Here is a 15,707-nt window from a genome sequence, read left to right on the forward strand (position 1 = left end):
AAGTTATCTTTATTTTATCCTTATTCTTTTTTAAATTTATTTATTTTTTAATTGAAGGATAATTGCTTTACAGAATTTTGTTGGTTTCTGCCAAACATCAACATGAATCAGCCATAGGTATACAAACTATGTAAGAATCAGTATCCAAATAAGGTCTCTACATTGCAATTGGATAATATTCAGCCTCTTTTTAATCCGTGTGGTCCCTCTTTTCTCCCTTTCTCTGTAGTTTATTTCTTGAAGAATCGGGATTGTTAGATTCTCCATTTGAATTTGCTGATTGCATCTCAGTGTTTCATTTAACATTGTTTTTCTATAAATAGGTAATTAGAAATAGAGTCTTGAATCAGATTCATTTTCAGTTTTTTTAACAGGAATATTTAGAATCAATGTTGTGTCCTTCAGGCACACAGTATATAGTTCTTCCATTTTTTTGTGAGCACATTGTAGCCTTTACAGTCTGTTGTCTACAATGGCTGTTAAGAATGTGCTTGATTTCTTAAACCTATCTTTTCTTGGAAATCTGTTTCTTTTCCGCCTCTGGGAATTTTTAAGATTTTTTTTTTTAACCCTTGAGTTCTGATATTTCACAGGATGTGTCTTAGGTGTTATGCTCCTGGGAGACCCTTTGAGTGTGAAGGCCTTCTTCATTTCATATCAATTTTCTTCTCTTATTTCTTCATTTTCCTTCTTCATTCCCTCTCTTCTTGCTTTCCAACTTGTTCTGTTGCTTTAAGTTTCTGCTCAGCTGTTACTGTATCAGATCAAAATGCTGACTGTATGAAAGCATTCTGCTGCTGTCTTTATTTTTTAATTGGAGTCTAATCGCTTTACAGTGTTGCGTAGTTTCTGCTGTACAATGAAATGAATCAGGTATGAGTATACATATATCCCGTCCCTCCTGACCTCCCTTTCACGCCGACTCCCACCCCTGTCCCACCCCTCTCGGCCGTCAGAGAGCACTGAACTGAGCTCCCTGTGTGATACTGCAGGCGCTCGCTAGGTACACGTGCTAGTGTGCATACGTCAGTTCTGGTCTCATTTGTCCACCCTCCCCTATCTGCTGTGTCCACATGTCCATTCTCTATGTCTGCGTCTCTTTTCCTGCCCTGCAAGTAGATTCATCTGAACTGTTTTTCTAGATTCCACGTATATGCGTTAATAACGGCATTTACGTGTCTATTTACGCCTTAGTTCCCTTTGTATGACAGGCTCTAGGTCCATCCATATCTCTACAAATGACTCAGTTTCGTTCCTTTTTATGGCCAAGTAATATTCCATTGTACATATATACCACATCTTCTTTATCCAGTCATCTGTTTATGGACATTTAGGTTGCTTCCATGTCCTAGCTGTTGTAAATTTTGCTGCAGTGAATATTGGGGTATGTGTGTCTTTTTGAATTATGGTTTTCTCAGGGTATATGCCCGTAGTGGGATTGCTGGATCGTATGGTAGTTCTATATTTAGTTTTAAAAGGAGCCACCATACTGTTCTTTATAGTGGCTGTTTTGATTTGCATTTCTTCAGTACTTAGTGGTATTGAGCATCTTTTCATGTGCCTCTTGGTCATCCTTGTCTTCTTTGGAGAAATGTCCATTTAGCTCCACTGGCTTTTTGATTGTGTGTGTGTGATATTGAGCTGCATATGCTGCTTTATTATTTCCGTAGTACCTGGTGTTGATTTATAATGTCTTTCGAATGACTTAATGGTAAGGCAGGGACTTTTTAAAATTCACTGCTGTTTTCTCAGTGTTTAAAACAATGTCTTATACATAGTAGGTGCTCAGTAGTTGTTGAAATAATTAGGTTGTTGGACTTGTGGGTCATCCCCATTTCTTGACTTCTGTTGCAAATTTTAAATATATTTTTATTTCTTTTGTACATTTTGAAAGTTTTTTTAAGTCTATATTGAATTTATTATAATATTGCTTCTGTTTTATATGATTTGGGGGGAGAGGGGCAGGAAGCATGTGGGATTTTAGCTCCCTGACCCAGGATTGAAGCCACACCCTCTGCATTGGAAGGTGAAGTCCCAACTACTGGACCGCCAGGGAAGTCCCTGAAAGTTTTTTATTTTTTTAAAAATATTATCTTCCAATAATCATTGACTGTTTGCTCTTGATAATTGTAATGTTAAATTTTAGTATTTCTTTTCTCTGGTCATTTTTCATTGCATCCTGTACTTGTTTTGTAGTTGCAGATCTACTTCAGGCTCCATAAGGATACTAACTAGACTTCCCAACCCCTCGTTCTCCTCTAGTAGAATATCTTTTGATCTCCACCTTTTCTTTGTCTTCCTTTGTTCATCTTGGTCCTTCATTTATTTTAGTTTTTCTAGTAGCCAGTTTGGGCTTCTTCAGTAACTGTTTAGTTATATTTTGCTACCAGATCTCTTTGGCCTACCAGTAGAGTGCTTGGGCCTGTGGCAAGGAAGGGGAGGATAAGAAAGGTTCATTTGGCTCAGCTATTCAGAGTGAGTTTAATTTTCTCACTTTTTGTTCCAAAGCCATCTCTTCCTTACTTCCAAGATTCTGAGAGGGAATTACAACTTCCTGTGGTGTCTTTGGCTATGGCTTTGCTTTGCTTTTATTTTTGTGTCAATTTCATACTACTTACTTACGTTTTATAAAACTCCAGCAAAATTTCTTTCTAGATGATACCCTTTCTTGTTATCTAATATTATAATTTCTTTAAAAAATTCTTACAAGATTGTATTCTTAGAAATGGTTGAAGAAATACATATGTTCATAGAGGGGAATTGGAAAACTCATTTTCTTCTCTTCCTCTTCTACTTGTACTCCCCTCTCTGGAAGGAAGCCATTATTAACAACTCTTTAGGTTACTTTTTTGACTTAACAGTATGTCTTGATCATTTTTGCATCTTGTCAATTTATTATTTTTTTTCAGAAGATAGGTGAAATTCATTTTTTTAAAACTGAATAAAAAGTAATATCTTAATGTTTTAATTTGTATTTCCCTGATTAGAAATTATGTTGAGTATTTTTCATATATTTACTGAACTTTTGTATTTCATACTCTGTGAAATGCTAGACCCATTCCTATCCTTTACCTGTGTTTTTACTTGTTTCTAACAATACCCAGACATTGTATATATTTTTACATTTGTTTTCTTAAAAAATGTATTTTGCTAATATTTTCTTATAAGTTTGCCCTGTCTTATAATTTTATCTGTAGTCTATATTTTCTTTCTCAGAAGTCTCACTTTTTTTAGCTTTATTTGTTGATTTTTTTTTTCCCTTTGTGGAGTCTCTGTCTTGTGCTTTCCTTAGGAAGGACTGATGTTTGTTAGTTTCACCCTCAGTTAATTTACAATTTTTAGCTATTATTTATAAGTATCTACTCTTCTGTCAACTTCAGTGGATCCTTGATGGGGAAGGGAATTAGATATATGTGCTCAATTTGCCATCTTTAGCAGAAATTCAGACAAATATTTAATTATTCCCTGTACTAGGGTTTGTCTCTTGGCTTAATTTAATAACTCATTATCAAAAAGTTTCACAGGCATGTAGTCACTCATAACATTAGATACGGTTTCACTTTATGCATTAAAAGTATTCTGATAAGTTGAATTATTTGCACATGGAATATTACAGGCCCTATCAAGGTTTAAACATGGTAGCATAACTTAAAAGTCTTTTTTATTTTTATTACTCAAAATGTTTAAAAACTCTTCTAATTTTACTTTCATTGGGTAATTAAAACTTATTATAACAGAAAGCAAATCTAAAACAAAATATTTTCCTTTATCGAGCTTAGGGAATCTCTGTAGCTCTCAAGCATTGAAAATTGTTATAGATGATAATAAAAATACAAGTATTGTATTTTAGCTTTTTGTATTATGTTGTATGTTCCCTTTTTAAAATACTGAAACTCCATTAAATTTTAAAGTGATTGGGTCTTTCATAGTTACAATTTTTCTCCTTGTCAGTAAAATATGTAAAGAGTGGTAGGTGTTCTATTTAGTTGCCAAGTATTTTCCCTTTATGGTTTTATCCCATGTTTGTGTTGTTGTTGTTGTTCAATTGCAAAGTCCTGCCTGATTCTTTGTGACCCTATGGACTGCAGCGCGCCAGGCTTCCCCGTCCTTCACTGTCTCCCAGAGTTTGCTTAAACTCATGTCCATTGAGGGCTTCCCTGATAGCTCAGTTAGTAAAGAATCTGCCTGCGATGTGGGAGACCTGGGTTTGATCCCTGGGTTGGGAAGATCCCCTGGAGAAGGGTAAGGCTACCCACTCCAGTTTCCTGGCCTAGAGAATTCCATGCACTGTATAGTCCATGGGGTCGCAAAGAGTCAGTACAGAGTTTGACTAGGGTATGATTCAAGTTGGTAGGAAAGAAGATAGCAGGAAAACAAAAGAAAAGTTGAACATACACAGATCAGAAGAAAATGGAATCGAATTTATATTTGTGAGTAGTTGGCTAGGGGATTAACCATAATAGATGAATGCTCCATAAGTCCTTGAACTCTTTATTGCTTTTTCATTGAAAAAAATCAATATTTTAACTCTTTGTCTTCCTCTAACTTTTGCTTAGCCAAGTTCTTAAACCCTTTTGTCCTTTCCCTTAGGTTATTTGGTTCATTTCTTCAATTATATTGCTTTTCTCTAAAATTCTCTAAATGGTATTTAGTATTTTAGGGGCCACCCATGTTACTAGATTATATAAAGGAGCAGAATTAATGTAGTTAATTCTGTAATGTCTCTTGTTTCTTTGTATATATATATTTAAAGTATTTTAATCTTTATATATTTTTAAAGTATTTTTATTTATTTGGCTGTGTGCCAAGTCTTAGTTTTTATTTACTTGACCATGCTGGGCCTTAGTTGCAGAATGTAGGATCTAGTTCCCTGACCAGGGATCGAACCTAGTTCCCGTGCATTGAGAACATGGGGTTTTAGCCACTGGACCACCAGGGAAGTCCCTCTTTGTGTATATTTTAAAGTTACTTTGTTTTACTTTTAAAAACTTTAACTTTATTGGAGTGTAGTGGGTTTATGGTTGTTTTAGTTTCAGGTGTGCAGCAGGATTGGCTCAGTTATGAATGTGTTTACATATATTCATTCTTTTTTAGATTCTTTTTCATTTAGGTTATCACAGAATGTTGGGTAGAGTTTCCTCTGCTACACAGTAGGTCCTTGTTGGTTATCTGTCTTATATATGGTAGTGTATGTGTGTTCATTACAAGGTCCTGAATTATCTCTCCCCTCCAAGTTTTCCCTTGGAAAACAAGCAGGTAACCATCTGCTTGTTTTGATGTATGTAAGTCTTTTTCTGTTTTGTAGGTCAGTTCATTTGTATCTTTTTAAAAAAAAATTAGATTCCACATATGAGTGATACTATATGATATTTATCTTTCTCTCTCTGACTTACTTCACATTAGTATGATAATCTCTAGGTCCATCCAGTCAGTTCAGTTCATTCACTCAGTCGTGTCTGACTCTGTGACTCCATGGACTGCAGCACATCAGGCCTCCCTGTCCATCGCCAGCTCCTGGAGTTTACTCAAATTCATGTCCTTTGAGTCTGTGATGCCATCCAGCCATCTCATCCTCTGTCATCCCCTTCTCCTTCTGCCTTCAATGATTCCCAGCATCAGGGTCTTTTCAAATGATTCAGTTCTTCACATCAGGTGGCCAAAGTGTTGGAGCTTCAGCTTCAGCATCAGTGAATATTCAGGACTGATTTCTTTAGGATGGACTGGTTGGATCTCCTTGCAGTCCAAGGGACTCTCAAGAGTCTTCTCCAGCACCACAGTTCAAAAGCATCAATTTTTTTGGCGCTCAGCTTTCTTTATAATCCAGCTCTCACATTCCATGCATGACTACTGGAGAAACCATACTTTGACGAGACAGACCTTTGTTGGTAAAGTGATGTCTCTGCTTTTTAATATGCTGTCTAGGTTGGTCATAACTTTTCTTCCAAGGAGCAAGCATCTTTTAATTTCATGGCTGCAGTCACCATCTGCAGTGATTTTGGTGCTCCCCAAAATAAAGTCTGTCACTATTTCCACTGTTTCCCTACTATTTGCCATGAAGTGATGGGACCAGATGCCATAATCTTAGTTTTCTGAATGCTGAGTTTTAAGCCAACTTTTTCACTCTCCTCTTTCACTTATATCAAGAAGTTCTTTAGTTCTTTTTCGCTTTCTGCCATAAGAGTGGTATCATCTGCATATCTGAGGTTATTGATATTTCTCCTGGCAATCTTGATTACACTTGTGCTTCATCCAGCCCAGCATTCTCATGATGTACTCTGCATGTAAGTTAAATAAGCAGGGTGACAATATACAGCCTTGATGTACTCCTTTCCCGATTTGGAACCAGTCTGTTGTTCCATGTCCAGTTCTAACTTTGCTTCTTGACCTGCATACAGATTTCTCAAGAGGCAGGTCAGGTGGTCTGGTATTCCCGTGTCTTGAAGAATTTTTCATAGTTTATAGTGGTCCACACAGTCAAAGGCTTTGGCATTGTCAATAAAACAGAAGTAGATGTCTTTCTGAAACTTTTGCTTTTTCAATGATCCAGCAGATGTTGGCAGTTTATCTCTGGTTCCTCTGCCTTTTCTAAATCCAGCTTGAACATCTGGAAGTTCATGGTTCACGTACTGTTGAAACCTGGCTTGGAGAATGTTGAGCATTACTTTACTAGCGTGTGAGATGAGTACAATTGTGTGGTAGTTTGAGCATTCTTTGGCATTGCCTTTCTTTGGGATTGGAATGAAAACTGATCTTTTCCAGTCCTGTGGACACTGCTGAGTTTTCCAAATTTGCTGGCATATTGAGTGCAGCACTTTCACAGCATCATCTTTTAGGATTTGAAATAGCTCAACTGGAATTCCATTCCTTCCACTAGCTTTGTTCATAGTGATGCTTCCTAAGGCCCGCTTGACTTCATCTTCCAGGATGTCTGGCTCTAGGTGAGTGATCACACCATCGTGATTATCTGGGTCGTGAAGATCTTTTTTGTACAGTTCTGTGTATTCTTGCTACCTCCTCTTAGTTTCTTCTGCTTCTGTTAGGTCCATACCATTTCTGTCCTTTATTGAGCCCATTTTTGCATGTAATATTCCCTTGGTATGTTGAAGCGATCTCTAGACTTTCCCATTCTATTGTTTTCCTCTGTTTCTTTGCACTGGTCACCGTGGAAGGCTTTCTTATCTCTTCTTGCTATTCTTTGGAAGTCTGCATTCAAATAGGTATATCTTTTCTTTTCTCCTTTGCCTTTCACTTCTGTTCTATTCACAGCTATTTGTAAGGCCTCTTCAGACAGCCATTTTGCCTTTTTGCATTTCTTTTCCTTGGGGTTGGTCTTGATCCCTGCCTCCTGTACAATGAAGTGAACCTCTGTCCATAGTTCATCAGGCACTGTGTCTATCAGATCTAATCCCTTGAATTTATTTGTCACTTCCACTGTATAATCGTTAAGGGATTATATTTAGGTCATACCTGAATGGTCTAGTGGTTTTCCCTACTTTCTTCAATTTCAGTCTGAATGTGGCAATAAAGAGTTCATGATCTGAGCCACAGTCATCTCCCAGTCTTGTTTTTGCTGACTGTATAGAACTTCTTCCTCTTTGGCTGCAAAGAATATAATCAATCTGATTTCAGTATTGACCATCTGGTGATGTCCATGTGTAGCGTCTTCTCTTGTGTTGTTGAAAGAGGGTGTTTGCTATGACCAGTGCATTCTCTTGGCAAAACTCTTATTAGCCTTTCCCCTGCTTTGTATTGTACTCCAAGGCCAAATTTGCCTGTTACTCCAGGTATTTCTTGACTTCCTACTTTTGCATTCCAGTTACCTGTAATGAAAAGGACATCTTTTTTGGGTGTTATCCATGTTGCTGCAAATAATGTTGTTTCATTCTTTGTTATGGCTGAGCAATATTATGTTGTATATATGTACATGTCTAAGTTACTTTAGTTATTTTGCTGCCTTATAACTTCAGTAATTGGTCTAATTTTATGCTTCCTCCTTCCCCCAGCGATTTTTTGTAGTAATGTTTTTAACAGTTAATAGTATGAATTCTTAATATTTTAAATTATATTTGTATTATTTTACCTCAAACCCCCATGTCTTTTATTTTTCTTGGTGGATTTCAGTGACTTTACTTTAGCATCATGCATACATTGAAACTGTTTTTATTTCTCTTAGAGGAGTACAGATAATTTCCCTGAGATTGTTTTGTTACTCTCAGACTCCTAAGCCTGTGTAAAAGCTTGAAAGTGCTCCTTTGTAGAATTCTGTTACAATTTAAATGGGTACTCACTCCCCTGAACACACTTGTGCACAGATGTGCATGTGTGCGCATGCACACTCACACACTTAACTTGCACATATGCAGAGCCCTGGGGCTCCAGAAGGACTGAACATGACTGCACTGATGTTTTGAGGACTTAGAATAGGCACATTAGGTGAAGGTTACTGGTTTAGAAAGAATGTACAAGTTTTACCCCTTTTGATTGTAGGATCATGAAGTGAAGTCGCTCAGTCATGTCTGACTCTTTGCGACCCTGTGGACTGTAGCCCACCAGGCTCTTCCATCCATGGGATTCTTCAGGCAAGAATACTGGAGTGGGTTGCCATTTCCTTCTCCAGGGAATCTTCCCGACCCAGGGTTCGAACCCGGGTCTCCCGCATTGCAGGCAGATGCTTTAACCTCTGAGCCACCAATGATCATAATTGGTAACAAAAGACCCTACAATTTTCTGATACTGAGGATGAGAGTAAATTATCTTTGAAAATGTATTCTTATGTTTGCAAACTATATCTAAAAAATGAGTCAGTAGAATGAAGAAAGTTAAGAACTAGTGAAACAACAAAGTATGATCTTAGACCTAGTGAAACAACAAAGTATGATCTTAGACCTTTAAATAGTTTGTCAGGTTACATTGTACAGGTCACTTATCTTGTTTTCACATTTGTGAAATACTTATGCTGAATTACTTCAATTATACAGATTCTACATTCTGTATTATACAATTATACAGATTCTACAAAGCTTTGGCCTCTTCAGTGCAGGTGTAATGGGCAGATGGGACTTGTGAGTGCTTTTACCTATACTGTGCTATAGAGAACTCAGTCACTTGGATTTCGATAATTTTAAATGTAAACAGAGAACAGCAAATTCATAGAGAACTGTTTCTTCTTTGAGTACTATGCATACTACTGTTTCTGATTTTAAAAAAAGCAAAGCAAGCTCCACCTCTGCTCTCTAAGAACATTTGAAACAAACCCATAGAAAATATAAATGAAAAAAGTTTTTCATTAAGATTTTTCTCCTTTGAAGCGTTGGGAGTGTGTGTATAAACATTTTGATCCTGAATCTCTAGTGCTGATAACTTTATGAACTTGTTGTTGTTTAGTCCATTAAGTCATATCTGACTCTCTTGCAACCCCATGGACTATAGCCCACCGAGGCTTGTCTCTCCATGGGATTTCCCAGGCGAGAAGACTGGAGTGGGTTGTCATTTCCTCCTTCTTGGGATCTTAAGTTTATGGCAGAGGATCTCTTTCGCTGTGGCTGCTTTTTGAGTAGCTTATATGAATAGGCTTAAAGAGTGATCTGAATTAAGTGAGAGTATATAGCTCAGTAGATCTTAGCCATTTCAGAAGTGTTTGAAAGAGGGGGAAAGAAAGGATGAACATAATATACTTTCAAGTACAAATACTTTTACACACTCACATGTATCCCTGTAGTCTTTTTTGAGAGCAAATATAGGCTGATGATTTGCCATGTAAACATCTACAGGATCTACTAAAATAGATGCTCCACTTATTTAATGAAAATATCTCTTAAGTTTTGCTCATTTTTTAATTTAGATTCAAAGCAAACGAATTTCATAAAAATGCAACTGCTTCAACATTTGTGACTTAATGCATAAGGGATTCCATAGTTGTTGATCAGTTATACGTTGACCCATAAGGTAATATGTGAACTTCAATTATAATGCCTGAACTTTGTAAATGTACTTCTTTTCACTAGAAAACTGTTGCCAATAAAGAGTTTCTGGTGAAAAAATTTTAGCAGAGCAGGATTTACTGACTTGTTACTTATTTTTCATTGGCTACTTTCATTGGCTAGTAGGAAATTCTTTTAGATTATTATCCAGCTGACAAATATATTAAGTGAAAGATAAGTGATACCTGAATCTTATGGGGAGAAAAAAGGAAAACAGTTTAAAATATTGCCATTTTATATCTTTTTGTATAGATAGCTTACTATGTAAAATTAGGCTTTTGGGACATCCTAAGACAATCTACCTTAATTTTTATAGGAGAGCACCTCTGAGAAGGTAAGGGATTTTCCCCAAATCATATGATTAAAAGCAGAGTAAGGGTTAGAATTCAGGTATTGCAACTTTGAGACTCTCCCTTTCTCCCCAGTCATCCATTCCATTCTGCCCTTCATTCATTATCAGGCAACATCTTCTAGTCTGAAAAACCAAATCACATTTTTCTAAAAGCTTATATTTTAAAATCTTTTAAACAGGCTGCATGTTTTCACTCAAAATCAGTGACTAGAGATTTAGAATTCCAGAGTAAAGCCTGTTAGGCATGAAAATTAACTTTTAGACTATGAACAACTTAGTAGCACTTTTTTTCTTAAATTTTTTTTTTGTCTCACATTAGAATACTTAGATGTAAAGCATTATTTATACAAAAGGCTCTATTCATTTTTTTCTGTAGCTATTTGGAAATATTTTTTGCTCTGGAAAGATACATAAAATATTCTTTGGCATTAAATGATTAAAATTGGAACTTTTTTTCTTACAAGTTCTGTTTGTAGACACATAATTTGTTAGTTCATTTTCTACTTTAACTTTGGAATGGGAGTAGTTTTTGAATAATTAGGATGTAGGAGAATCAGTTAAGGTCAGTAAATCATTTATTTTAAAATCCATGGAGCAGAATTTTTATATGTTATATTATCAGAATTTTCCATCTGTCAGTCTATGTTTTGTAAATGTTTTCCCCACCACAGGAAAATTAACAAAGGTAACAATTGGGGGATCATTAGTTTCTTTTTAAAAGACGTATCAGGAATTTAAAATATAAATAAATTGGAGGTATAGAGGAGCACTCAAAGTTGTAACTAACTTGTGGACTTTAGTAATGGTCCAAGACCATAGAGGTTGAGGGCTACATTCTGTGTTTATATGCAGTCTTACCATCAGTTACGGAAGTCTTATAAGAAATGCATTTTAAAAAATTATAGCTTACTAACTTCATTAATTAAAATCCTCATGATGGAAAGTTATTTTATCTTAGAAAGTAGCCTCAGGCATTCTCCTTTAATTTATTGATTTAGAACAAAGTGTTTGAAAAAGCATATGAAAAGCTTTGGAATGGTGTCCAGCTTACTGATGATATTTTTCTGTTTTTATAGTTTATAAGGCCGAGTACTTTAAACTCCTTTTTGAATGGAATTTTACTTCAGTAATAAGTAGTATTCTGTCCAAAGGGTGTCAACATTTTGTAATGTCGAGGCTTCACTGTGGTCTAAAGTGGTACAACATTTTAATTTGGAAAGTTGGTCAGGGACATCCATATGATGGTATACATTTCCCAGTGCTTCCATGTTCTACTAAATTGGGATGAAAAATACATTAAGATTTACATTAAACTAGATGTTTTCAAAGTTGATGGGGGAATTCCCTGGCAGTCCGGTGGTTAGGACTCAGTGCTTTCACTGCCAGGGCCTGAATTTGATCCCTGGTCAGAAAATTAAAATTCTTCAGGTAAGAAAAAAAAAAGGTTGAGGAGTCAGGGGAAAAGGGTTTGGGATGGGGCTTATGGAATTTGGGACTCCAGGGTGGCAGGTGGGGGAGGTCAAAGCAGCCCTTACATTATAAATAGAAGGGAAATTTTGATTGGAACCTTTAGGTCACATGATTCTTTCCCTTTTTTGTGTGTGTGTGTTACAGGCAAAGGGGAAGATAGCGATGTACTCAGTATAAATGCAGACGCTTATGACAGCGACATAGAAGGCCCCTGTAATGAAGAAGCAGCTGCTCCTGAGGTCCCAGAAAATACAGTCCAGAGTGAAGCTGGTCAGATAGATGACCTGGAGAAAGACATTGAGAAAAGCGTGAACGAGATTCTGGGACTTGCAGAGTCTAGTCCAAAGGAGCCCAAAGCCGCCACTCTGACTGTTCCTCCGCCGGAAGATGTTCAGCCTTCGGCGCAGCAGCTGGAGCTGCTCGAACTTGAAATGAGGGCCAGAGCTATTAAAGCCCTGATGAAAGCTGGTGATATAAAAAAGCCAGCCTAGTTTATTTAAGTTGTGTCTAAATATTGGATGTGTTTGAGCAATGCTACACCATATCATTTTGTATCTAAAGTTTATTTGGTGTCTTACCTGATATTTCTCATATAACTCTTACTAGATAAACTCATCTTAGGTCTAAAATACATGTTGTTGTTGTTGTTACTTTTGTATTATGTAGTTGTTTTTTGAATTCATGACATATATCATTGGGTAATCTAGATACTTTGTTAGATGAGTATTTAGTATATCTGCAAATTAATATCTGAAAAGCCATTAGCTAAAAAGAGTCATGATATTTTTTTCCTTTATTTTGAAATATTTTGGCATCAAACCAAAAAGTTTATGAAAGATTGATCAAGCATGTTGCCTTCAGGCTACCTATATTTTGCAATAGAATATTAAATTATTGCTTCTAGGTATATTAACAATTTAAGTTGGGTTATGTTTATATGCACTTTTAAAATAAGTACCATTTTGAAGATGCCTTTTATGGGTATAGACTTAGTAAAAACTGAACAACATTTTTGTTACAAGACGGAGATCCAAAATGGCTGAGCAAAGCTTTTTTATAAAAAAGGGGAAAAAAGGATTTAGTTTAAAGCATTTTTTAACAACGTCGAATTAATTGTCCAACTGTAATTCCAGCAAGCAAGCCATTCTAACAGGTATTTGATACTGTTGAACTCTTAGTTCAGTTTTTTTCCTTCAATGAAAAGGGCACACATTTTCATTTACATTCCAGGCAGTTAGGAGAAGGAGACTATTTTATTGTACAGGCTTTCATCTGATGTTTTTGCTTGAAAATCTTATGTGCTATAATTCCATGAGTTAAAAGTCATTAAGACTATCATTCTGGATCTGAGGACTTTTGATAGATTTCCAAAAATGAATTTAACTTCAGGAAGTTTTGATAAGTGGATGTAATAATTAATCTAATTTTGTATAGTTTTTGTAAATAGATTAACATCCTGCCACAATTATGAATGCTTTCTGTCCCATCACTAATTGTAGTTGTTTGATACCAAAATAAATGTAGGTAGAGACTCTTAACTTAAAATAAATTTTTTTTTGTAAAATATAAATCTGAAACTGTTGTTTTTATATTTGCTAACAAATATAGTATATTTATAAGGCATGTTCTGTAAGTGTTGTGTGAGGATTTTCCTTATACACAAAAGAACTTAGAGGGATTGTGTCTTTTTAGCTGGCTTAATTATATATAAATTTTAGAGGATCTCTTTTGGAAATAGTACTTGGGCTTCCCTGATAGCTCAGTTGGTAATCTGCCTACAATGCAGGAGACCCCAGTTCGATCCTGGGTGGGGAAGATCCGCTGGAGAAGGGATAGGCTACCCACTCCAGTATTCTTGGGCTTCCCTTGTGGCTAAGTTGCTAAAGAATCTGCCTGCAGTGTGGAAAACCTGGGTTTAATCCCTGGGTTGGAAAGATCCACTGGAGAAGGGAAAGGCTACCCATTCCAGTATTCTGGCCCAGAGAATTCCATGGATTGTATAGTCCATAGGGTCACAAAGAGTCAGACACGACTGGCTGACTTTCACTTTCTTTTTCACTTATGGAAATAGTATATATGAAACACTGGAGTAGCAGTTACAAGTTCATTTTTGTTGTTCCTGAACATGCCTTTAAATAATCCTGTCATTTTTTTTTCTTGCTGAATCTTTGTAATGAAGCACAGAGGCCTGTATCATTTGAAATGCTTCTCTTAGGCTGATAAACCTGGGTGTGATTTAAATAGTTCTCACAGTTACTGCTTCAAGATGAAAAAAATCAGTTTCTATTTCCACTTATACTAAAAGTTAAAATGATAACAAAGTAGTGCAGAATAAACTTTATTGCTACTTACTAATTATAAAATGCAGTAGATGACATTTGTGTGATCAAACATAGAGGAGAAGAAAGAGGTCTGAGTGCTTTGTAGCTGATTAAAGTCACCACCTTCATGAAGCATTGTGTGCCTGCTCTATTCACTGTGCAGAATGCTTTAGAGTACATTTGACTAGAGTGGGTGTATGGGAGGAAGAATGAGTTGAACAAATTAGGCTACTTAGATTACTACCTTGGAAAATCAACTCTTTTTTTTTTTTTGTAATGTTAAAAGACATGAGAGGTTTTTGCAAATGAGTGGCTTTAGAGAATAGGAATAAGGTTATTTTAGAAATGCCTAAGTAATGGGTAAACACCATATATTGATCTAATGCTGTCATTTAATCATCAGCTCACAGGTATTTATTGACTCCCTCTAAGGTGTTTAGTCTTGTTCAGAATCTTAAACTGTTATGGTGTAGGAATGTTATGGTGTAGATTTTAGCATGGAATAGACTGATTAATAAACATGAGTGCTGCTTCATTTTATGCCTAATTCTTCCATTTTGCCAATGTAAAAAAAAAAAATTAGTTCATGTTTAATTAGTGACTAAGAGGAAAAAAAATGGCAGTCTAAGTTTTCATCCAAAGTCAGGTAATACTGATATTTGACTAGGAACTTTACCTAACTACTAATCCACGTGCTCAAGATATATCCTGAAAACCTATCCCTGAATGACCAGTGTAATATACTAATTATGAAAAATCACCTAAGCCTCCCAAATCCTTTTGTTGAACGCCATCAATTCCTTAAAACTATAGGGCAATATATCTTTTCCTTATAAATCTTGTTGCCAAAACCTACTTTCAGGAAATCATTAGATCCTAGGGCATGATTAGCTATCTGAATAAAAGAATCATTTGGACAGTAATACAAATTGCAATAAAACATTTTTCAATGCCATTTCAAGATTGATAAAACAGGAGTGAACCCACAATTTAGGCAAAATATAGATGGCAGCCTGAATGTTTTAAAAACTCTCAGTTTTATGTCATAAAAAGTAGGAAAAGAGTTTGGTTACAGATACTTTCCTTTTGTTGTACCTGTTTGTTTAAAAGACCAACATGCTTTACCTTAAAACTAATAGATATTTTTATCTTCAAGTAGACTCCCTTTTTAAATAAAAAAAGTGCTGAGATTCGGTTTCCTTGATATCTAATTATTTAAAAATTATATTTAGTTATTATTTTATCATTTATTTGTGATAAAATGAAAAGGGTATGAGAGTTAAAAACAGAGGTTCTGAATCTGCCCCAGCCAGCTGTGTAACTTTGGATAAGTATCTATTAACAGTTGAGATGAATCATTTCACTGATATATAAGGTTCCTTTCTGCTATAACTGGGCTTCCCAGGTGGCTCAGATTATAACGCGTCTGCCTGCAATGTGGGAGACCTGGGTTTGATCCCTGGGTCGGGAAGATTCCCCTGAAGAAGGAAATGGCAACCCACTCCAGTACCCTTGCCTGGAAAATCCCCTGGACGGAAGAGCCTGGTAGGCTACAGTCCATGGGGTCACAACGAGTCGGACATG

General features: G+C 36.0%; 1 protein-coding gene across 1 annotated transcript in view; it reads left to right on the plus strand.

Moving 5' to 3' along the window:
- Positions 1-14,658, plus strand: part of CAAP1 (caspase activity and apoptosis inhibitor 1) — a 71,644-nt gene extending 56,986 nt beyond the window's left edge. Inside the window, exon 6 of the mRNA XM_061132286.1 lies at positions 11,947-14,658. Within this exon, the coding sequence (XP_060988269.1) occupies positions 11,947-12,293 (347 nt within the window). The 3' untranslated portion in view covers positions 12,294-14,658. The remainder of the gene's footprint in view (positions 1-11,946) is intronic.
- The last annotated feature ends 1,049 nt before the right edge of the window (positions 14,659-15,707 follow it).

This window comes from Dama dama, chromosome 29 (genome assembly GCF_033118175.1).
Source record: "Dama dama isolate Ldn47 chromosome 29, ASM3311817v1, whole genome shotgun sequence".
Lineage (NCBI taxonomy): Eukaryota > Metazoa > Chordata > Mammalia > Artiodactyla > Cervidae > Dama > Dama dama.